Source organism: Lynx canadensis, chromosome B3 (assembly GCF_007474595.2).
Source record: "Lynx canadensis isolate LIC74 chromosome B3, mLynCan4.pri.v2, whole genome shotgun sequence".
Classification (NCBI taxonomy): Eukaryota; Metazoa; Chordata; class Mammalia; order Carnivora; family Felidae; genus Lynx; species Lynx canadensis.
In genome coordinates, this window is record NC_044308.2 from 138547481 (window position 1) to 138570239 (window position 22759).

General features: G+C 41.7%; 1 protein-coding gene across 1 annotated transcript in view; it reads left to right on the plus strand.

The window, feature by feature from the left end:
- Window positions 1-18171, plus strand: part of VRK1 (VRK serine/threonine kinase 1) — a 42177-nt gene extending 24006 nt beyond the window's left edge. The window contains 3 exon segments of the mRNA XM_030319933.2: window positions 1762-1940; window positions 13083-13170; window positions 17729-18171. Coding sequence (XP_030175793.1) covers window positions 1762-1940; window positions 13083-13170; window positions 17729-17760 — 299 coding nt within the window. The 3' untranslated portion in view covers window positions 17761-18171.
- Window positions 18172-22759: the final 4588 nt, after the last annotated feature.

A 22759-nucleotide genomic window follows, 5' to 3' on the forward strand; every position in this document is an offset into this window, starting at 1 on the left:
TGGTTTAAGTACTCCAGCACTACTGTTCTTTAAACTTGACTCTGGTGTTTTGCTATCCTTGACCTTTTGTTGTACATTTTAGAATCACCTTGTCAATTCCACACACATCCCCTCCCTTTCCAGTTTGCTGGAATTTTGAGTGGTATGGCATTGACTCTACAGATTAACTGACATCTTTTTACTATTGGATCTTCTGGTCCACAGATGTGGTATATCCTCCACTTAATTTCGTCCGACTTAATTTATCTCACTGTTTTATAATTTTCTCTGCAAAAATCTCACCCACCTTCACTGTATATGTTGCTAGGTATTTGACAGCTTTTGATGCCGTTGTAAGTGATCAGTTTTTTAAAAATCTTATTTTTCCAATTGTTCGTTGCTAGTATATAGAAATCGATTTTTTTAATATTTACCCTGTATCCTGTGACCCTGATAAATTTACCTACTAGTGCCACTAGGTTTTTTTTTTTTTTTTTTTTTAATAGATTCCTTAGGATTTTCTGCATACGCTGTTGTGTTTGTGAATAAACCATTCCACTCTTTATGCCCGTTTCTTTTCTTGCCTTCGTGTCCTGACTGAAAGCATACATGGCTATTACACTGAACAGGAGTCGTGAACACGCTTCACATTTTCCCCTCTCGGAAGGAAAGATTTCCCTGTGTGACCATGCCCAGTGAGGTTTGCCGTAGGTTTGCCAGAGACCCCCTTTGTCAGATTAAGAAAGTTGAAGGGAGGGATTCTCACTTCGGTTTTCCTCACGTATCCCGAGTATCTAGAATTGTGCCTGCCCCATAGTGAATGCCAGTCAGTACTCAGATGAATGAAGGTGTGTGTGTATGTGTGTGTAGCACCGTCAGGATCTCTTGGTTTTCTGGGTGTGGGGTGTGGAGAGAGGTTTTTGTCCGGAGGAGCTGGAAGGATGGCATTCTCAGTAACGGGGGCGGGCGGGCGGGGGACGGCGGCGGAGCAGGCTTAGCGGCAGATCAGGAGTTTGGGTTTGGATCTGTTGGGATTGGCGAGGACAGGTAGGGGTCTAAGAGCCAGCGTGTGAGGCAGCGGGCGCACAAGCTCCCTGGAGGGCGCTGGAAGGGAGAGGCTGGGGAGCGTCGAGTCCGTCGCCTCAGGATGGATTTCTGGTGCCGAGAAGTGTTGATCCTGACTAGTAAGATTTCTTTCTGGGGGTGCGCTTCTGCCTCAGTGCACAGGAAGCCTTTCGTCGTTCAGAAGCTGATTTTTCTCTTCTATGGGAAACCGAGGCCTTGCTTCCCTCTCCTTTCTTCAGCTTGTTCTTGGTACGTTTGATTTCTCACGTACGCAGACAAAGCATGCGGCTGTCTTCTGTGGGACTGATGGCTTCCATGGCAAAAGATATTGGCCGTGACATTCCTGATCTTTAGGTACACGTTACTTCATTATCTGTTCAAGGCCCTTTCCTGTTCTGTTTTTGTAGCTTTAAGACGATGGCGGTTGTTTCCGTGCATGTTTAGATTTTAGTATGTCTTTTATCTTTCGTCCCTTACGACGACAAAAATGTGTTTCACGTTACATCCCAAAATAAGTTTTTTATTTGACTCGCCTGACGATTCCTGACTTCGAAAGCGTACTTTCCATTGAAGAAATGATTGTAAAAAACGTATTTTAACCAGATACCGATATGTGGTCTAATTTTACTGTAACCATGAGTTATTTTCTTAGAAGTGAGAGCTAAGTACGTTGTATTTTGATTGAAAGATTACAGAATAATCGTGTCATTCTTTTAGATGAAATTGCTAAATACATGGAAACAGTGAAATTACTGGACTACGCCGAGAAACCTCTTTATCAGAACTTGCGAGACACTCTTCTGCAAGGACTGAGAGCCATAGGCAGCAAGGACGATGGCAAGCTGGACCTCAGCCTTGTGGAGAACGGAGGCCTGAGAGCAAAAACAGTAACAAAGGTGAATTTTGTTATAAGTGATCCTTTGGCTTCCTGTGATGATAATTGCAGCAAATACTAATTTTCGGAAAGTAAATGAGTAAAGAAAATTATAACAGACTGCTCGGCAATTAAATATTTATCACCATCATATAAGGTGATATAAGACAGAAAAACATGTAGAGGGTTGTAGAAAAATGAATGGATGTTTCTTTATCCCGTGGCAAGTTCGTAAATTCCTAGCAAGATTCTGATTTGGGATACTGATGTCTGGCAGGGGGATTTGAATGGGGCACTCAGCCCGTGGTTTGGGGGGTTTTGACCTCCCAGGCCACCTGGCAGGGTTGCTCTGGGCTCTTAGCTCTTCCTCGTTTGTTGGTGTGGTCACAGCGCACCATTTGAAAGTCGGGGTTCGAAAATTACTATTTGAAAAGTAGTGTTTGAAAGTTTCCTGGTTTGCTGGTGGGGAGTGTTCACCATTTGTTTTGTTTTTTGTGGTTTTTTAAAATAATTTTTTCATGTTTATTTATTTTTGAAAGAGAGAGAGAGAGAGAGAGAGAGAGCGAGCGAGCAGGGGAAGGGCAGAGAGAGAGGGAGACACAGAATCCGAAGCAGGCTCCAGGTTCCGAGCCGTCAGCACGGAGCCCGACGTGGGGCTCAAATTCGTGAACCATGAGATCATGACCTGAGCCAAAGTCGGCCGCTTAACTGACTGAGCCACCCAGGTGCCCCCACCATTTGAACATTATTTTGTTGTTTACAGAAATGTCGTCACGTAAAGCGACGTATCTTCATATAAGGAGGTTTAATTTTTCGGAGAGCGATATTAACAATGGGCTTGATGGGTGAACTGTTGCGCTGGCATGTAAATAACTCCTGGTATCACTTTAAAATTTTAGATTTGACAGGTATACGTCAACTTCTGGGTTATTTTTAATAATTAAATTATTGACTAATTTAGTGATTTCCCTTACAGTCTGAAATTATTGAATAAAATGCGTTAGCTGCTTTTAAATAGAAAAGGGAAAGTACTTTTAGCAGAAAAATATTTTTTTGTAGCGTTGCCTGTTTTTACTGTCGTTGGCTGTAAATTCCAGTACATTCCTTTCTTATTCCAAACTGTGAGAAAAAGGGTTTAAATAAGAAACACCATCTTAAAAGATTTTGGTAATTCTTTTTAACTTCTAAAGGAGATAGGAATTTTGAAATCGTATCATGAATTTGACGCTTTTGGCAAACATTAGGTCTCTTTGTAGTCTCACCACAGGATCCGAAATTATGCGCTGCATCTACGTACACACGTCTTTTCCTTTTGGAAGTTTTGTCTTAATGGCATCGCCCCATTTTTGTGGTCAGCCAGTGTGCGGAAAACCACGTCCAGCTTTGCAGTGCAGGGGTGAAATGGCGGCCCGAGTGGAATCGTTCAGTAAGGCAGCAGATTTGGACTCTGCATGTGCCTGCCAAGGCCAGAGTTTCCATACGGCAATATTCATAGCCAGCGTCTGTGGTGTTTTCTTCTAAATTTTTGCCGATTGGGAACTTAAAGATCGATTGTGGTGAGACCTAGTCCAGTGCCACAGCCCCTTACTCTGCAGGGCGCCATTGCTGGGACTTCCGTGCTGGAGAAAACGTGGTTTCTGCAGCTTGGCTGACTCCATAGCTCTGCAGAACCAGGGTCTGTGATGTCACAGTCCTCCTGTGTCCTTGGGTAGTTCAGAAGGCCGGAGATTTCCCTCTGGGCCAACCCCTATCTGCAGAAAGAAAGCTTCGTTTAGAGGGCAAAAATGAGTATCAAGTGAGTTACTAGATTTCCCACTCTATTAGTTTCCTGCTTTTTCCCTCCTTCCCTCATAGCTGACTGACACAGGGCTATTCTTTGTGTTAAAAAGAAGTTATTAACAGTTAAGATTAGGTGAGATCATGAAACACTTTGATAGCCATGTTACTGTAGGTGAGTTGTTAACTTTGTTGGCCTTTTGTCTTTTTTTGTAACGTGGAAGAGTTGGTCCAGACTGTTTTTTTTTTTTTTTTTTTTTAAGCCTGAGAACGTTTTCTTCAAATAAATTGTAAATAGCCCACATCTAGAGCAGATAAGGGCAGAGCTGCACTGACTGGCAAGTTTTCCTTTGACAAATTAATGGTCCATCACTTTTTTAGCAAAGGGTATATAATCAAGATGTCATTATTTTGCTCCGGCTACTAGGAAGCTCAGAGCTAATTATGATGCTCAATCATAGAAATTATGTTTAACCTTGTAATTAGTATATATTTTTCTCCTTTCCCTTTGTCATAATCTCTTAAAACTTTTTTTAAAGTATATGTTCTTTGTATTTTTGACACTCAACTCTCTTTTGGAAAGGGAAAGGTTTAATCAATTCATGTATATTTCTCTGTTCCCAAGAGTTGTCCATTATGGCAGAAACCTACGAGAATTGATCTGCAGCAGAATAAAGCAAGGTCTCTATCCTTTTTTTTTATAATCGTGCTTGGTTGCGGTGCAGCACATTTGGAAACTAGAGTGAAGTATGAATTTACCCACTTGAAAATGTTTTCAGCCTCAGTAGCCAGAGAGTTTTATTTAAAGCACAGGATTTGGGGATAACCTACAGCCGAAGCTGAAAAAAACTAAGTACCGCTCTACCTTTAGGAAGTACACAGCCAAAGATTTTCCTTGTTGATTAGAACTGAACACTTGAGAACCGGGCAGTAGTTCCAGCAGTTACTGGATTCATTGTGTTCTCTTAAACCAACATTCAGCGATATAAAAGTCTAATTTATGCGCCTGGTCTAGGCTAGGTCCCTGGGGCTATAAAGACCAATAGCATGTGGTTCCATCCTTAAAGAATTCCTCCCTGTCCCATCTGGGTTCAGAACAGCTTAATTTACTGGAAGGAACTCAGCAAGTTAAAAGGAAGGTAATGCCTCCACTAGCTGTTTTCTTGCATGGCCTTGATTAAGTTGCTTGCCCAAGCCAACAACAGGGCTGCTCGTCAGAATTTCTTGAGTCTCATCCCTGGAGATTCAGTGAGTAGGCCTAGCGTGTGGCCCTGCAATTTGCAGACAGTGTATACTCTTGTTTCCTGTGAATGATGTGTACGTAGCCTTCTTTCCACTCCCATATATTCTAGTTTTTTTTTTTTTAAGTTATATTATGCTAGTTGGCCTTTCTAGAGTTTCTCTGAAAAACCATTAACCATGGTGAAATGAATCCCTGCTGGCACTCAGCCTGGAACATGGTGCAAAGAGTTGAGTAAGGGTAAAGGCTTTCCGCTCTGGTGGCCACCTTCCTGTCTCTTGAGGTGACTGCCCCCCATGTAGTATTAAATTTATACCACGTAGCCCGTAGTTTCAGTCAGATCGCCCCAGATAAACCCTCTGAATTTGGTGAACATCTGTCTAGCTGGTTGAGCATGCTACGTAGTAGAAAGTGTATTTTCTTTACATAAATTTAGGTTGTTGAAGTTGATACATTTCTTTGTGTTCCACTTGGTGGTTTAGCCACAGTTCTCTAGGTCAGCGGATTCGGTGTTGACTAATGATTCTTTTCCTTAGCTGCTTGAGCTCTGTAGTTTAATCTTGTCTTACTTGTCTGGGTTTTGTCAAGTAGCTTTTTTCGCCCTATATTTTTAAGTGAGATTGTGATGTATGTACAGAAAAATGGCACAAATAAGTGTGGAATTTGAACTTAACAAAGTGAACATATACATTTAAACATCCCCCAGATCGAGGTCTGGATCATTACTTGAACCCCAGAAACCTCTCTCATGCCTTCCTCTTAGCCATTATTCCTTCATTAAGAGTAACCAGGGGGCACCTGTGTGGCTCAGTCGGTTGAGCGGCCGACTTCAGCTCAGGTCACGATCTCACAGTTCATGAGTTCGAGCCCCGCGTCAGGCTCTGTCTGTGCTGACGGCTCGGAGCCTGGCGCCTGTTTTGGATTCTGTGTCTCCCCCTCTCTCTGTTCCTCCCCCACTTGCACTCTGTCTCTCTCTCAAAAATAAATACAGATTAACAAATTAAAAAAAAAAAAGTAACCAGTATTTTGACTTACAACACCATACATTGCTTTTGCCCTTTAAGGAAAATTCGCAGTAACGGCACCATATGACATGTACCCTTTTGTGTCGATCATATCATTGTATGTCTGAATTTCCATGCTGTTGCATGCAACCGGAGTCGTTTATTTTTCGTTACTGTGTACTGAGCGCTGCATTATATGACTGCATCATAATTCACTTATCCCTTCTAGTGATGGACGCGTGCACTGTTTCCGGTTTTTGGCACTTGCAAGAATGCCGGTTAAGAACATTCTTTTAGCTTCTTTTGGGAAGCCAATACATTGATTTCCGGCGGGGTGTATACATAGTGGAGTTACGGGGTAGAGGGCTTACTTAACGTGTAGCTTCAGTGCTGATGCCAGGCAGCTTCCCACAGCAGCTGTCCACTTTATGCTCCCCACCAGCAGCCTGTGAGAGGCTGCTCACCAGCACTCACCAACACTATTTGTTGCCTTGTATTTAATTTTATCTATTTTGGTAGATGTGTGCTGGTATTTCTCTGTGGTTTTAATTTAATCTCCTTGAGAGTATTGATTTGGAACACCTTTTCCTATGCCCGTCAGTCTCCATTGTCCTTTTGCTGTGAGGTGCATTTCAAATCTTTTGTCCATGAAAAAGTGGCGGGGGGGGGGGAGGGGAGGTGATTGTCAGCTTTCTTTTGATTTGCCAGACCTGCCTACTTCGTATATATGCAGTCTGTGTATTACACATTTTTTGTTTGTTCGTTTGTTTGTTTTTTTACGATTAGTAGTTTATCTTTTCATTCTGTCACTATGGTATCTCTTGATGGCCGAAGTCCTTTATTTTAATGAAGCCTAATTTATCAGTCTTCTTGTTTATGGTTAGTAGTTTTTGTATTCTGTTTTGGGAACATTTTGTCTACCAAGATCATGAAGATATTCGGTCATTGTCAAGAAATTTTATCTTTTGCATTTAGGTCTACGATTTACCAGCAGCTGATTTTGTGCGTGGTATGAGTCCATGTTTATTTACCTCCTGTGGATTATTCGTTGATTTGAACCATTTATTGAAGACTATAATGTCCCCACAGCATGTAGCAGGCTTTCAAACCATATGTGTTTGGGTCTGCACATCTGTGTTTTGATCCTGTTCTATACCATTGGCCTACTTATCTTTGCCTGGCCACACTGTTTGAACTACTGGCTTCGTAATGGTATCTGATGGTGTAAGCCCTGCAACTTTGTTCTTCTCTTTGTCTTAGCTATTCTTGGTGCCTTGGCTTTACATAAATTTTATAATCCGTTTAGTAATTTCTACAAAAATGCTTCTGGGATTTTGATTGAGAATGCGTTGACCATATCACTTTGGGAACAATTGACATCTTCACAGTATTCCTTTCTGTTCCATGAATATGGTATACCCTGTATTGTAAAGGGACTTTCTCTGCCTGCAGCTCATACTTGGGGAGGACCTGGAGAGCCGAGCTTAGCTGGTACAGTGGGCCAAATCATCTGTCCTCAGTAGTTGTTCCATTCTCTTCCTAGCCAGAAGAGGCAAACATTTGGTAAAATCTAAATTCACAGTGAGAGAAGCCTCACTGGGGGTTCTTCTCCATGGCTTTTGCTCTCATTTACTTGTTTTCTCTTTAGTCATCTATTTTGGTAAATCATGTTTATTGATGAAAATAATTAGTCCTGAATGACTGTGGTTGTTCTGCCCTCTTTCTCCAGGCTTCTTCTCAGCCAGGGGAGAAACAGACTTGCGTGTCCAGCTTTTGATGAGGCACTGTGGGAATAGGGAAGGTCTCTTTCGGGGCTGTTCCAGTCTTCCTTTCCAAGCTTCCTATTTATATTTTGTAAATTGGACATCAGTGTCAAAAGATTCCTGAATGGTGTTCCCTCATGATCTTTCTCCAGTGTGGTTCAGCATTGGGTAGGAGCCTCATGTTGCTTTCTAGAAGTGTCTGACTGTTCTTGGCCACCACTTCCCAAAGGTTATGGTGTGAGGCACTGTCACTGTTTGCTGCTGAAATAGTTCTTAACTGTCCTTTGTGTTCATTTCTTTAGAGTTTGGGTGGAAGGAGGTTGAAATATTGTCTGCCAAATATCCCCCCCCCCTTATTTTTAAACACTTATGTGTTTAAAACATCTATTTTTAACTTTTGTGTGTGTGTGTGTGTGTGTGTGTGTGTGTGTGTGTGTGTGAACGTTTCAAGATAACCCGAATCTATGTCCTCCCCCCACAAGAGTAAACCAAGCGTGTTTCACTCTCAGCTCCTTGCAGACAGTCTGCCATGTTACGGTCACTGGAGATTTTAGTTTTTGGTTTTTTGTTTGTTTCTGTACACTGTGTGTCATTAGTTCATTTTCAGCTAATAACAGGGAATCCTTCATTCCTCATGGGAAATCCTATATTGAAACATTTTCTTTTGTTAAACCCAGTCCCCCAGACCTGTTAAAATCAGCAAAATTTGCTGGAGTTGTACTTCCTCTTCCTACGTCCAGAGTAGATAACTAAACATGGAGACGGGACACGTAAATGGAAGCAAATAACAACAACGAATAAAATGAAGTCATGTTGTGGTAGGGCCCCCTCCCTAAGGAGAGGGGGAAAAAAACCCCGAAAACAAAAACCTCAAGGCATCCTGGCTCTACGCGTACGTGACAACATCCCTCACGACCTTGTAACGTGAGACCGCCCCATCAGACTGCATGTTTGTGTGTTGCTGTGTGTGAGAGACAAAAAAGTGGAAGTGTGTGAAAATCTACACCTCGTGGTGCTCGGGGCTCAGTTCTTCAGGTACGAACCCACCCGAGTGGGGCCAGCACAAGTAAAGTTGCTTCCTGGAAAGCATCGCCGCGGTGTCACGACTCTCTGTGCGAGGGTCCTGCTGCAGTGCACGTGTCCCATTTATGTACGGATTGATCCTTCATAGAATGGCATTCCGCGCGCGGGGGGTCACGTTGGACTTGAGACAACTTACAGACCTACAGTGATTTGATAGGACTTCCACACGTACGGTTTTAGAAATTTCACTTGCGTGTGCTTAATGGTTTTCTAAAAGCCGAAATTAGTCTTTTGCTTTCATCTGTTTGGTAGCATGTCTTTTTCAACCTGAGAGCGAAGCCTGTTAACAGTTGCGGGCACACAGTAGGTGCTCAGTCGATGTGTGGTGGGTTCTCTGCCCCCAGTAACACGGAGGCCGGAGTTACTGCAGAAGGAAATGGTGACGTTCGCGATTCTTGTGACAGCCTTCATCACTGGAACTCTTTTAAAACAATAAATCACTTTAATGCATTCTTGCAGAATAGCTTTAGATTATTCTTCAAATGAATCTGCCCCTCTTTTTAAGTCCCTTACTCGCTTCCTGACCCACTTCTTTTCTTTTCATTTCTTCTTTTTCCAATTACGTCTGACCTTTTCCTGCTTTTCCTCAAAATACATCTGTACTTGCTTGATGTCCACTTCAACGTTACACAGTTTGCAAAGGGTTTGGAGTACGATAGGAAGTCAGCTCTTCATCGTCACAGCGCTAGGTGGACGGTTGCCGGACAGGTGCAGACCCGCACATCTGTCCACGTACAGTGCCACGCGGGGCTCACCGAGAGCGCGCAGGTGAAGAGCGCTGGGCTTTGCCAGGCGCACCGCTCCGTGGGCTTGACCCCTTTAGGAAGGGACACGTCAGTGTGGAGGCAAAGCAACTGGGAGTTGCCGCCTCCTGCCCAGGGTGAGCGGGGCGGCACAGCTCCGAGATGGAAACCCTGTAAAAACAAAGAGCTCCGAGTTCTGGTCTTTCCCTACCCCCAGCTGGGAAACACCCCACAGTTCCCTTGGCCTTGTGCCCTCCCCAGCCTCCGTGTTTTGTCTGCATCGTGAATTTTAACTGAAGCCCCCGGTCGCGTCGCGTCTGCTTCACCTTCGCAGAAGATCCATTCGATCTTTTTTAGTTACTGTTGAGTAACAGCCTGTTTTTCTGGTTGCTGTTAACGTATGGAGGAGTAATTTATAAACTGTGTCTATCCGCATGGTGACTTTAGGTGGCCTTAACCAAATGAACAAAGTAAGATGGACTGATTAGTACAGTCACCTGTTTGTATTTAGAATTCTTTGTTCATTGACACATGCACGGTTCCAAAGGCTGTATATGCTAAGTCTCTATAATAAACATGTGTGATTTTTGTAATGAGGAGGAAAAACCAGCCACAGGCCTGGAACCTCCTCTCCTTTGCTATAGCCAGACATCTGATTGGCTTTTCCCAGAGGCTGTTGAAAGGGTCTAGAGGTGATCTTTTGGTCTCTGACCTGGGAAGCAGAGAATGAACAGGTCTTTGGTTTTTGCCTCAGAAGATTTTAATTCTTTGCCCCGTTAAAACAGCTTTAAGTCTCTGACTGGTCTCTAGTCAGTGTTTAGACTATTAGTAAATTATCAGTCCAAATGCATCTAGCTGATTTGTCTCCCTGTTTCTAAGCTGGAAGTGAGAAGCTGCTAATTAACTAAATTTTAGCCTAGCATATCTGAACACTTCAAAAATACAATGTGTAACACATACGCTAATGCCCTTTGAAATAAACCTAATTTTCTGCAGATATTTTAGCTGTGCTGAATTAAAAGAAAACTCTGTTCTGAGTTTATAAGTTATTCTTGTGTGTCGTACAATATTTTGATTTCGTTTATAAATGCAAAGGCACTTTGTGGGACCTGGTGTGGAATATGACAGAATCAGAGATTAGTGTGGTGCCTTTGTGAAGCCGTTTTCTGTTCAAAGAGAACCAAAATACACACTATCTGAAGCCCAGGATGTTGACAAATAATGAAATGAAGCATTTGGAGACAGTCGGGAGAAAGAAGCTGCCAGTGAATTGTTTGGAATTTTACTCGTTGTCTTGTAGAAATAACACACTAACTTACATGCTATTAAACTGGAAGGGTTTTTGTTTGTTTGTTTGTGTTTTGTTTTTTTAAATTGGTCTTTTCCTGTAGACCATTGGCCCTTTCTGTCAAAACTAAATACGTTCTCAGAAAAGTTGGGCTGGAGATACACACCGGAGATTCAGTGTTCTACCTACTGCATGATGCTTACAACACGGGTGGTTTGTTTTTGCTTGAATACTGGCTGATTTTCATTCCTGTGTCATTTACCTGCATGGAGATTAAGGAAGCTCTTTTTTTTTTTTTTTTTTTTTTTTTTTTATTAAATAAGCTTGAAAACAAGATGAACACACTAGGTTCTTTAGAATGTATTGGATAGCCCCCTTTGTAATGAGCATTTAAAAAACTGCCCCCTCAAGATCGGAAAATGCATTCTTTCCCGTATGGAAAGCAATATAGTAGTGAAATATTCCTCCTTAATTTTGGTCCGAACGAACAAAAGTGTCTGTGTTTATTCCTGCCTAATGCATCACAAATCTGCTGACATGCTAACCTTGGAGTCTTGGCTGGCGTTAATCAGGCCTGTGCACCGGCAGGAAAGATGTACCTAATGCACTCCATCAGTGCAGTTTGCATATGGAAGTTCTCACAGGGGAGCTGCCCTGTGCCAGCTGAGGGTTACCTGCCCACTGCAGTTATTGTATGTAATTATCGAACCAATCTGTTCAGCCCAGCAGGGTTTAGATGGTAATCATGAAGCAACACTTTGGAAAAGAAAGATGTAAGGCACTCTCCCCTTCTCTCATCAGTTATATGAAGTTACAGCCACTCTCACAGCTATTTTTGAGAGGCAATACCTCCCTATACAGATCTGCTAAATGAACGCCTTTTCAAGTTTCTTAAGGTGCCGTCAAGTTCTTTTTGTGCACGTGAAGCGTTTGCTTTAGGAACGTGGTGGGTATATCTGAGTCCCGATCTTTCCACGGCCACCTTAAGAATATTTTGAAACAGTGGGATTGTTCGTAATACGTGCATAATAACAGTTCTGACCATTCGGGGGTTTTAAGATAATGTAGTTTGAGTCGAGTCGAGCTTTTCCCGTGTCGTTCTCTGTGGAACGGAACCCGCGGTTGCCATCAGGCGAGAGAGCAGAGTGCAGAATGGCCTGCGGCAAGGGAAATGCTCGGGTGAAGTTTAACTTCACATGAATTGTTACAAAATACAAGCGAGGACATTCCAACGCGTTGTGAATCTGAAATCGGGGACAAATGAGAGGATTTCCTAAATGAAATCCAGGCAACTGAGGGAAGCTTTGAGTAGTCATTTGGATTTTAACACATTTAAATTGGGATAAAAGTATACGAGAAATACAAAGTTGTAAAGTTATTACTAAGGTCTTCCATTTGTAGACATGTTGAGTAATTTAAAAACTTCACACAGGACTGAACTAGTTAGAAAAGTGATCGAAAATAATAAAAAAGAAATTGAATGAACACTTGGAAAGACGGGCCGGTGGCAGAATACGAGCCTTAACTTTTAAGTACCCTCAACTAGAAAAATAAATAGAAAGTTGGAAAGGCCTGAGGGAAGGATAGAAAAGCCAACCTGCTTTTGAGGTTTTAGGAGAGCCGTGTACTTCCTCTTCAGACTCCTCCTTTACAGGTAGGTTTATGCCCTCTTAACCTTTTAATAAAAAGTGTGCCAAAAGAATACATTTACTGGAAGTTTGTCATTAAAGTAGACTTTTACCACCGATTTGTAGGATATGACCAGTGATCCATACTATATGGACAAGGTGTGGATTTTCCCACTGATCAGGTAGAGAGATTACCCCCTGCTCCCCCACCGCAGACACAACACACACTGTGAAACGGGGAGAATAAGTATCGTTGGCCCGAATGGTGATACCCGTTTTGTTAAATGCTTTGCTTTAGGAGAGAGTTTCCGTATAATCGATCCCGATGGTGAGGCTTTCAGTGGTAAATGATTCTGAAGAAGCATAAAAAGTTAGAGGTGGCAGTAACAAATCAGCTCACATTTAGACTAAGTGTATCCTTGAAGATTCTCTTCATCCCACTGGCTGCCGTCCCCAGCCCCTTCCCTTAGGGGCGGCCACCACCCTGACATTGTGAACGGTCTTCTGCTTGTTTTGATACGCCCACACCTGGATAGATTCGCATATATGGTGGTTTTATGGTAGGTTCGTGTGTTTACTTCTTTGACCGTCAGACCACATCTCTCTTTCTCTCTCTCTTAAAAAATCTTTACACGTAAGAAGCGAAAGAAAGGAATCGAGAGCACAGAATCCAGTGTTGAAGATATGGAATGCTCAGATACACAGACAGAAGAGGCCACACAAACCCGTAAGTTGAACGGTCTTGCCTGTTAGCTTTCTCCTTATGTAAACACAGATTTCATTTCCTTCCACTCAAGAGGTTCACTTACGGTCGTAACATTTTGGTTGTCTAATAAAATACTGTGCAAGAAGAGCTCGTGTTTGTAGAGTGTGGTCACAGTGTCCTCTGTACATACACCGTATTATTTGCTGTCCATCGTGATCATGAAGTTGGGGCGGGAGGTGCTCTCATTTTGCATCTAGGGAGCCCACGACACAGAGCATTCAAGTGCCGGAGCCGGAACTCTCTCTTCCATTTCCGCACATTGATCTACGGAACGGGGTGAGCGGACTGTCCGGACCGGGCGAGGAGTTCCTGGGCTTACCGCAGCTGCCAAGCCCCACTTGCCTGAGCCGTCCGAGCGCTCCCAGCAAAGTGTGCCAACTCCTCGTTTCTCTGGACAAGCTGGGACGCAAGGAGTTAGAGCCTCGGGTCGTCACCTTTCAAAGCTCTTGAAGCAAAAAGCAAAGTCTACAGTCCTTTCCGAGGTGGCTTGTAGGCTGGTGCCGGAGGCTCCCGCAGTGCGGGGCGGTGCCAGCGCTGGCGTTAGGAAGGTGGCGCCTGCAAAGGGCGCAGCGAGGGCGGGCTGCGGTGTGGTCGGCTTCGAAAACGGCGCACCTGTGGGTGGCTCAGGAAAAGGGGCACCTGGTCCAGGTTTCACAAGAGGGGATTTGTTGGACTCGGTGAAGAAATTCAGTGCTGGAGTGGTACCATTTTTTCCTTTTTCCAGACTTCTATCTCTCTGCCTTTTGTTGGTCCTGAAACAACGTTTCTGGATTTCTAATAAAGGCTTTTTTTTTTTTTTTTTGGTAAAAGTTGTGTTAAAGCACAAGTGGCCTATTGAGTCCAGCCAGGGATGTGTCCTACCTTCCCTTTGAGAGTGTCACCTGTGTATGTTTGTGGACAGCAAACACTCGACTTTCAAAGAGAATCCTTTTCACTCCGATTCTGTTAACATAGTCTTTATTATGTAGTATTTATTGAGCGCACATCCTTAGGTTTATCTGAATTTACCCCAGAGAATACTGGGGGCATCCAGAGAGGGAGGACAGAACCTCACCCTGGAGGCTAAAGGTTTTGAAGAAGTTCCTCTCTCTTTTCTGCAGCCACTTCCATTTCCTCATTTCCACCCTCCCCACCTCCCGTCTTGTCCGTGTTTTATTAGGAGGTGAGGAGCCCCGAGGAGCCGTGCGTGGAAGCCTGTCTCAGCCAGAGACTGGCAGCAGCCATGACAGTGAGGTGGGGGGGGGGGGCGGGGAGATTGAGGAGCATTTATAAAGATAGAACAATATTCTTAAACAAAAATCCCTTAAATTTCAAAACGGGCAATATGAGCTGAGCGAAGGGCCTACGCTGTCACAGTAAGGTTGGTGCCCGTTTAGACCAAAGCGGACTCAGTTGTGCGTGGAGAAGACTCGGGCCCCTCTTGACTGCCTGCGGGTTGTTCGTGACCTGAACGTGGCTTAATGAGATACAGAAGTGACTTTAAATTTGCCTGTACCCGGGAACAATGTTTTTTATACCTAAAATTTTTGATTTAAAGTCCTTAGAAGAGTGTGGACCCCATTGCAAATTTAAGGAGAACAATCCAGATTTTTTTGTTTTGATTTAAAAAAAAAGAGATAAAGAATAATCAGATTCTCCTTTATTCCTATAAACTCTGCGTTGCTTGATGCTTAAATGCTCTTTCGCTTCTCATTGCAATTCATCTTTTCCCCGAAAGTATAGGGCTAGGTAAGGTATTTTACTGTCTAAATATTCACAAATGAGAGAAATATTACCTGAGATGGTAAAATGTTACTGCTTCTGGCAAAAAAAAAAAAAAAAAAAAAAGCCAAGCGTTCATGAAAATATAGATTTATATTTCATCATTTTAAAGTAACTTGAAGAAGGAGGCACATTATTATGTTTGGATTTTGTTTTAAAGAAATATGTAATACAATTCGGTGACTTCTGTGTTTTAGAGCTTTTAAGATTTTGTGTCATAAATGTGTTTCAAGAATGGTTACCTCAAACAGCAGCTTTAGAAATGTCAGTTTCTTCATTAACAATTTTATTTTCAAACACAATTTATGGTTTACAATATGGTAAGAGATTTCTCTCACTGTGCGATCTTTCAGGATGCTGTGCCTGGCAGAGTGGGAGCAACTTTCCTTTAATATCTATTTAGACCGTTTTAAAAACGTGTATAATTTTCTTGATACACCTAAACTCATTTTGACTAGTTGGGGGTCTATTGTGTAAGAACACATTCTGAAAGCTTTCAAAATGTGTATTGTGTGGGTTTTCTCAAAGAAAGAGAGGGGGTGATGGGGTGGTTTTCAAGAAGAACAGAGGCCTCTAATCCTTTTATTTTTATGCAAGGCATAATTTTTACCAATTGAGAAAATTTGGTTATTTGCTGCAAGTAATTTTTCCCCCCACAAAATGATAAGCCTTAAAAAGCCATGCATATTCTGGCATTTCAAAACCATGCCAGTATTTCAGAATTGTACTAAAAATTAGTTAATGTAGCCATGATATTTATGGCTGCTGTGCTTTGTCCCTCCCGTTCATGAAAGGACAGTACTCCACAGTCTCTTCTCTTGTTAGTAGTATTTGTGAAGTGCCTCGAGTTTTAGTCCATTCTTGACGAAGCCGAGGCAAGCAGGATTTATGTTTACCTCTTGAGTATCTGTGATAGAGTTAAAAAAAAAAGGGGGGGGGGGATATTTTAAGGCAAAGAAGCCCCCCACTTGTTTCTTACTTCTGCATTAATAAAATCGTAGAAGAGTACCCAAACTTGTATTTTTTCATTTTCCACATATTAAATTTTATGCATTAGTCTTACAGCTGGACCTTTTACCAGTGGGAATATATTATGAAAATGGGTGTATTTTTAAAAGAGATGAGGAGAGGAAAAATACTGTTTCTGCCACAGTCAGAATTGATTGTTAGGGGAAATACTGAATTGATACATGCAGCAAAGATGCCATGTTGCAGAATGCTGATTATGTAACAAATTCCAGGTGGTGGTAGTGTTTCTAGTTGCAGTGGAAAGTTTTAAATCTACATTGAAGGGAGTCAGCAGCAGTGGTATTTAGGAGTCAGGTGACAAATTAGGATGTTAACGAGAATAATACTCCTTGAACACCGTAATAACTGTTGTTAAGTGTCCTCTGTAACATGACGATAGATTCCAAAATTTATTGAAAAGTAGATGTACTACAGTGCTGATTATTGACCTTGCCTTTGTGACGTCCCATTATGCCAGCGTCTCCCTGTCACAACAGTCTTCGTTTCTGTGCAAAATTAATCTCAAAATTCTTGAATAAAAAATGAAAAATCTACCGTGGGATAGTTTTTATATACCAGAAAAGTTGAAGAAAAAGCTTACAAGTTTAAGCCAGCCATATAGTCTAAGTATTAACAGTGGCAGGAAAATAAAAGATATTCACGTAAATTTGAAGTTTGCTCTAATTGAAGTGTATGGCGATTAAATAAAAACTGGCACTTGGAAAAGTAAAAAAACACTGATCTTTAAACGGATCTTCCGCATAAGCAACTGAACAAAAAACCTTTAGAAATTGTTTAATAGAAGACGTGTGGTAAATACCTTGTCCTCGATTCAAAGGGTGTTTTGTACGTTTCAGAAAAGAAGTTATTGATCTGTTGCTGACTGCATTCATTGATTAATTATGGGCGACCCGCCGCCCCTCAGCCGGTGCCGCTGCTCGTTTCCTGGCAGAGGGAGGCGCGAGCCAATGGGAAGGCGCTTGGTTTGCCGGGCACCAGGCAGCCGGGATCAGGTTTAGACGCATCCTTGCCACTGCTGTGCTCTCCTTGGAGCTGGAGTGGGGGTGCTAGGTGGGAACCGAGTCTCCTCGGTGAGGTGGATTCCCGCAAAGAATTCTGCCTCCGGTAAAGAATCACCGATTTATCCCAGCTCAGGAGTAGATGGGTAGGAACTGTCATGAGGTACTTAGACCGGTGTCAGGCCTGAGGCTTCTTTAGAAGGCTGCTCGGTTGGGGTCGATTTCATTCCTGGTGGAAAAGCCTTCGGGTTTTGGAATGGCCCAGGCCTCTCCTGCCCACAGAGTATGTAGGTAGCAGGCTTTACAGGGCAGCACATTTTATCATTTTACTCTTTGCTTTTCACAATATGCGTTAGTTCATCGTTGCCAAGAAATGAATGCCTGTCTTGTTGCTTATAGCTTACATTAGCAGTAACTGTATTTTAAATCGCACAATAAAAATTTGGGGGAGAAATATTTCAGTGCCCTTGTAGATTGGATATGTTTTACCAGTGGGAGAGTTCTAACGTACTGGAAGATGTCGGCGTATCTTTTCAAGTATTAAAAAATGGACACAATTTCCTAAGATTTTCAGGCTATTAACCAGTACCTTTGTATATGACTTTCATCTCCACAAATCATCATAGTCAATTAGATTTTTAAATATGGAAAAGTGTATAAAAATGCATGTATTTCTGATGTTTAGGTTTGGTAAGTTAATGATTTGAATTTCTTTGTTTTTTGTCTTCAAGGTTCGAAAGCCAGGAAGAGAGTCCAGAAGTAAATCAGATGCTGTCAGCTGATTTTTCTTTTCTTCCTTTCGTTTGGCTTTCTCCTCTTTTTCTATTTTCAACGTTTCTTTTTCATGGGAGTCTTTTAGGGTAGGGCTAACCATGAAGTACCTATGTCTTTGAAAAATATGAACTTTTTTATTAAATACTTTGTACAATTTATTAAAGGCCAATTTATAAAATTTAAAATCTTTAGGTTATACTCTTGGAGCTATCCCAGGCTGTGTGTGTTTGAGGTTCTGGAGTAGATAGGAGAAAAACTACCATGCTGTGTACTTTTCAAATCATTGTACGTTGCCCAGAGTGTGTAAGTGTGCTTAGACAAAGTCCTTACCTTGAAGGAAGTAACAGCCTTAAAATAAAAGTCTCTTTGCGTGATAACAAATACACCATTTGTCGTGGCCGTAAGATTTGGATTGTATTGATTTTGTTCAGTTCCGCGGGCATTTATTGAGCACCTGCTGTATGAAACAAGAGGACCAAAGAAGGGAAAGGGTTATGAAAGCAAAGGTGGGGTAGTCAGTAGGCCCGTGAGAGATAAAACACAAACATTTGAAAGTTAGATTCCATGACAACCAAGTCAGCACGCAAGGTGCACGAGAAGAAAACAGGTGACAAATCGGCAGGTTGGGGGCATGATCGGATTTATCGCCTGGCTTCTTTTAAGGAAATCCTGTGAAACAGACAAACAGACAAAGCAAGCTTATTCATTCACAGGAGACCATCTTTCTTGTAAGTGTCTTTTTTGTGGCAAATAAGGTCTGTGCAGTAAACCAAGCATTGAGAGTTGCGGTGATCAGAAATTTTAAGATTTGGACCTTTTGTAGTTGCCTTGGCAGTAAAAGCTTGGGACTTAAACATTTATGAACAATTTCAAAGTTTGCTTTGTTGCAGAACTTGGAATTAGACTGTATTTTCTAAAGAGTGGTACACCTCACCACTTAATGGTGCATCCAGTATTTTTAGATGCTGTATAGACATAACTTTTATTTAAATATTTAAGCATTAAACATTTATTTTACTATGTATTCAGCACGTAAGCATAGCACATTAAACTGGTGATTTCTCTATTGCTTAGGACAAGCCAGCCTAAAGTAGGTATTTTTGTTTTTAAAAAAGTGAGTTGATTTGAAGAAAATACTAAATAAATAATAGTACAGGTGGAACACAGACAGATCCAAATTGTCAGACGGCCCTGAGCAGCTCTGAACCAGCACTGAGATTTGAAAACTTTGGCTCCCTGATGTGCGTGTTCAGTTGTGGCGAGAAGCGTTTATGACTGTAGTGGTCAGATGTTGAGAAACGCAGAACAGATCTGCAGACTTTCCCTTGCAAGCTAATCTTTTAAATACCTCCTGAAGTTCCCGAGCTGTGTGTCTTTGCAGAATAGAGAGCTCGATTTTGGGCAGAGCCTCCTCCTGTTTGCTGTGGAATGTCAGATTTTAGTGCTCATCAGTGTTACGGTCCCAAGTTTATTTGTAACACCTAAATCAACTCTCAAGTTCTGTTTCAAACACATTGACGCTTAAAATAGGATCAAATGTGTGTGGTGTGTTTTTGTGTATATGCCTTAGCCTTTTTTTTCTTTTCCAGAACACAAAAACATAGCAAAACCTGTTGGTTAAATATTAAGAAAACAAATATTTCTTCACATATTGTTTTTAGCAAGTGCTGGCATTTTCTCTAATGTTACTCTGTTGGCAGGGCTTCAGGAATTAAAAACTAGTAGCCATAGTAGCCAGTTGGACCCATCGGCCTCATCTCCTTATTCTGCTTTCTTCTTTCCTGCCTCACTTTGGTTTTTCTTATGCTCCCTTTATTTGGAAGAAAAAAAAAAGAGATTGAATAACCTTGTTGTTCTGAGTTTTACTTTTTTTTTTTCTTCTTGCCTCTCTCAATTCTAAATTTACCCTTTTTATCTTGTCTCATTTTTCTTTCCTTTCCAACACGTGTTTTGGTGGACTTCACCAGCCTTGGTTCCTTCATAACCCAGCGTCCGTGTTGCGAAAGGTGTTCCCGGCACCTCGTGGCCCCGCCTTTTCTGCCATTTTCCTAGGTTGTCAGTGAGCCGAGAGTTCGACACCTGTGCCAAGCTCTTGTCCCTCACACAGTGGAGGTAGTGTGTGTGCTATGTGTTCTAGAAAGCAACTGATAAATCTTCGATAACCAACTAAGCCCTGAAGTAAAATAGCTTCTAGGTCTTCTTCAGTAGTGATCTCTTTTTTTTGTTTTTAATTTTTTTTTAATGTTTATTTATTTTTGAGACAGAGACAGAGCATGAACGGGGGAAGGTCAGAGAGAGAGGGAGACACAGAATCGGAAGCAGGCTCCAGGCTCTGAGCTGTCAGCACAGAGCCCGATGCGCGGCTCGAGCTCACGGACCGTGAGATCATGACCTGAGCCAAAGTTGGACGCTTAACCGACGGAGCCACCCAGGTGCCCCAGTAGTGATCTCTTAAGACAAATAAAATGCTAATAGGCCAGAGCTATAAAATCCCAACTATTTTTTTGAATTCCTAAATTAAATGTGCATATAAAGGCCTGTGTTGCGAAGCAATAAATCAGTGGTAGAAATATAAATAAATTATGTTTTTTATGTGTGTGTGTTTATATGTAGTTGAGCGGTATGTGCTTGATTATCCCTTAAAATTCTGTTTTGTTGGCGCTATTCTTGTGATTATGAAAATTTATTGATGATACCTGGTCACTGTAGAAAATTTAGAACACACGGACAAATATTAAACGACAAACCAGCCGTACGACTCCCACCCACAGGCAACCACTGTGAATGTCTGGACACATTTTCTTCCAGTCTTTTCTATGCATTTTTATCTTCAATAAGTATTGTGCTTTATATAAAACTTCACATATTGCTTTTTAAAGCTCGAATTAAATACTTGCCATGTCATTTCAGATACTTCATGAATATAATTTTTATGTTTCTATGATATTTTTTCTTGTGGATTTATGACACTTTCCTGATCATTTCCCTAATATTGGACATTTAAGTTGTTTTTAGTATTGAGATATTTAAGTAATATTCTTGACCAAATTGGGCAGAAACCTTTGTCCACATCCCGAATATTTCCTTCGACTTTCGGAAGGGCACCACTGAGTCGAAGACCATGAAAATGGAAGGTCACTGACGCATGTTACCAAGTTGCTTTGCAAAAATGCACCAGCCCGTGCTTTGCCCACTAAATCAGGGCGCACGACTTAGATTTGTCATCCTTCAGTATTACTAATTTTTATATTTTGATGAGGTGAATTTTTTTAATTGCTGGTGAGCCTGAGAAATTTTGCTTTTGTAAACTGATCACTCCGTTTTCTCCCTAGTGTATTTGTTTGTACTCTTTGTATAGCGACAATCTTAAACCCTTTGTTATATTTGTTGCTGACTTTTTCCCGTTTGTTTTTGTTGGGTGGCATTTTTTATTTTTATGAAATTTAACATTTATGGCTTTACTCTTTGGATCCTTTTCATTGTAATTTCTGCCACTGTTTTAAAATATTTCCCATCCTGAATCAGAAATACTTATCATGGATTTTTCTAGGCTTTTTGTTTTAATGCTTCTATATTTTTCAATCTATTGGAATTAATTTTGGTGTTTGTATGCCAGGAGCTAAGGATTACAATGTACTTTCTTTCCAAATAGCTAACCAGTAGCTCCAGCACCTTCATCAGATAAACTCTCTTCCCCAGCCTCTCATGCCCTGGTTCGTGATGCCTGTTTTATTATATATTACGTTACTACACCAGGGTCTGTTTCTGGACTGTTGGATTTCATTGATCTGTCCGTCTGTCCTTAGGCCGGCACCACACTGATTTAATTAATGCAGTTTTACTTCTTAATTGTTATTTGTTGCCCAAACCACATCAACTGAAATCAGAGTGAAGGAAAAAATTCACACTACAAATATCAAACTCTTGTTCTTTGACTACATTATTTTTTAAGTGCTGTTGTCATGCCTACATAATTTTTCATAATTATAACGGTGGCATAGCTAAGGTTTTGTGGGTTTTGGTTTCTTTTGAAGTCCCACAGGTGTTGTGTTCCTCATTTGTTAGGCTCCAATGGTATAAGGAAGACCAGGCACGCTGAAGAATCGGTCCTGGAAAAGGGTCTTTGGATGAATACCGCCTCACACACCGTATTGGTGATTCTGTGCAGGATACCGCTGACCAGGCGGTCTAGGCAACTCTGTTCCTTGGGTGTTATTTTGCAAATAAAATGCATACCATTTCCACTGTACTAATAAGCAGGTGTTATTCATAGAGTGGTGAGTGTTCTTGTATTACGGCAGTAAGGTTTTGCGATTTGTGAGTCGTATTCCTGAGTTTTTGTAGTTTTGGCTCAAGTTAACCTGTAGAATTTCTGCACTGAGCAAATTATGGTCTTATTTGCAAGCCATCATAAATGATCTTTGAAAAACTCTTGACCTCTTTTTCACTTAAAGTGCAGCACTCATTAGAAATCTGAAGTATCAAAAGGATGAATGGAGATGATCTACAGGATAACTTTTGTGCCTGGTCTGCGGAGGCAGGAAGGAGTCCTAAATGCGAGTCCAGAGTTTGGAGGGGGAAGAGAGGGGTCGGTAGTCTGAACCTGTTCTTGCTTTTCTCTAGGTTGTCTTTTCTGCTTCTGATATCTTTCCGAAGCGAGTGAAAAGTGATCACACTTATGCAAACAAAAACCTGGTAACAGCGAAGCCACTGTTTGTTTAAAAACTGAAAAAAAACTGCCGCATCCAGTGTTCTTTCTGACCTTGACACAAAAATCTTAGTATAGAAATTCATGCTGATCCTTCTTGGTATACTTCTCAGATGGGAGTGATGCCCCTACACGCTTTCCCGAACTTTCTTCCTAAGGGTCCAGTATGTGTTAGTACTTAAATGTCAGACTAAAGCAGCTGACGCATCTGCCATCTGAACACTGGAAAGTTCCAGGGCGGTACATCACAGGGAAAGTTTCCACTGGGGTTGCCTGGTGA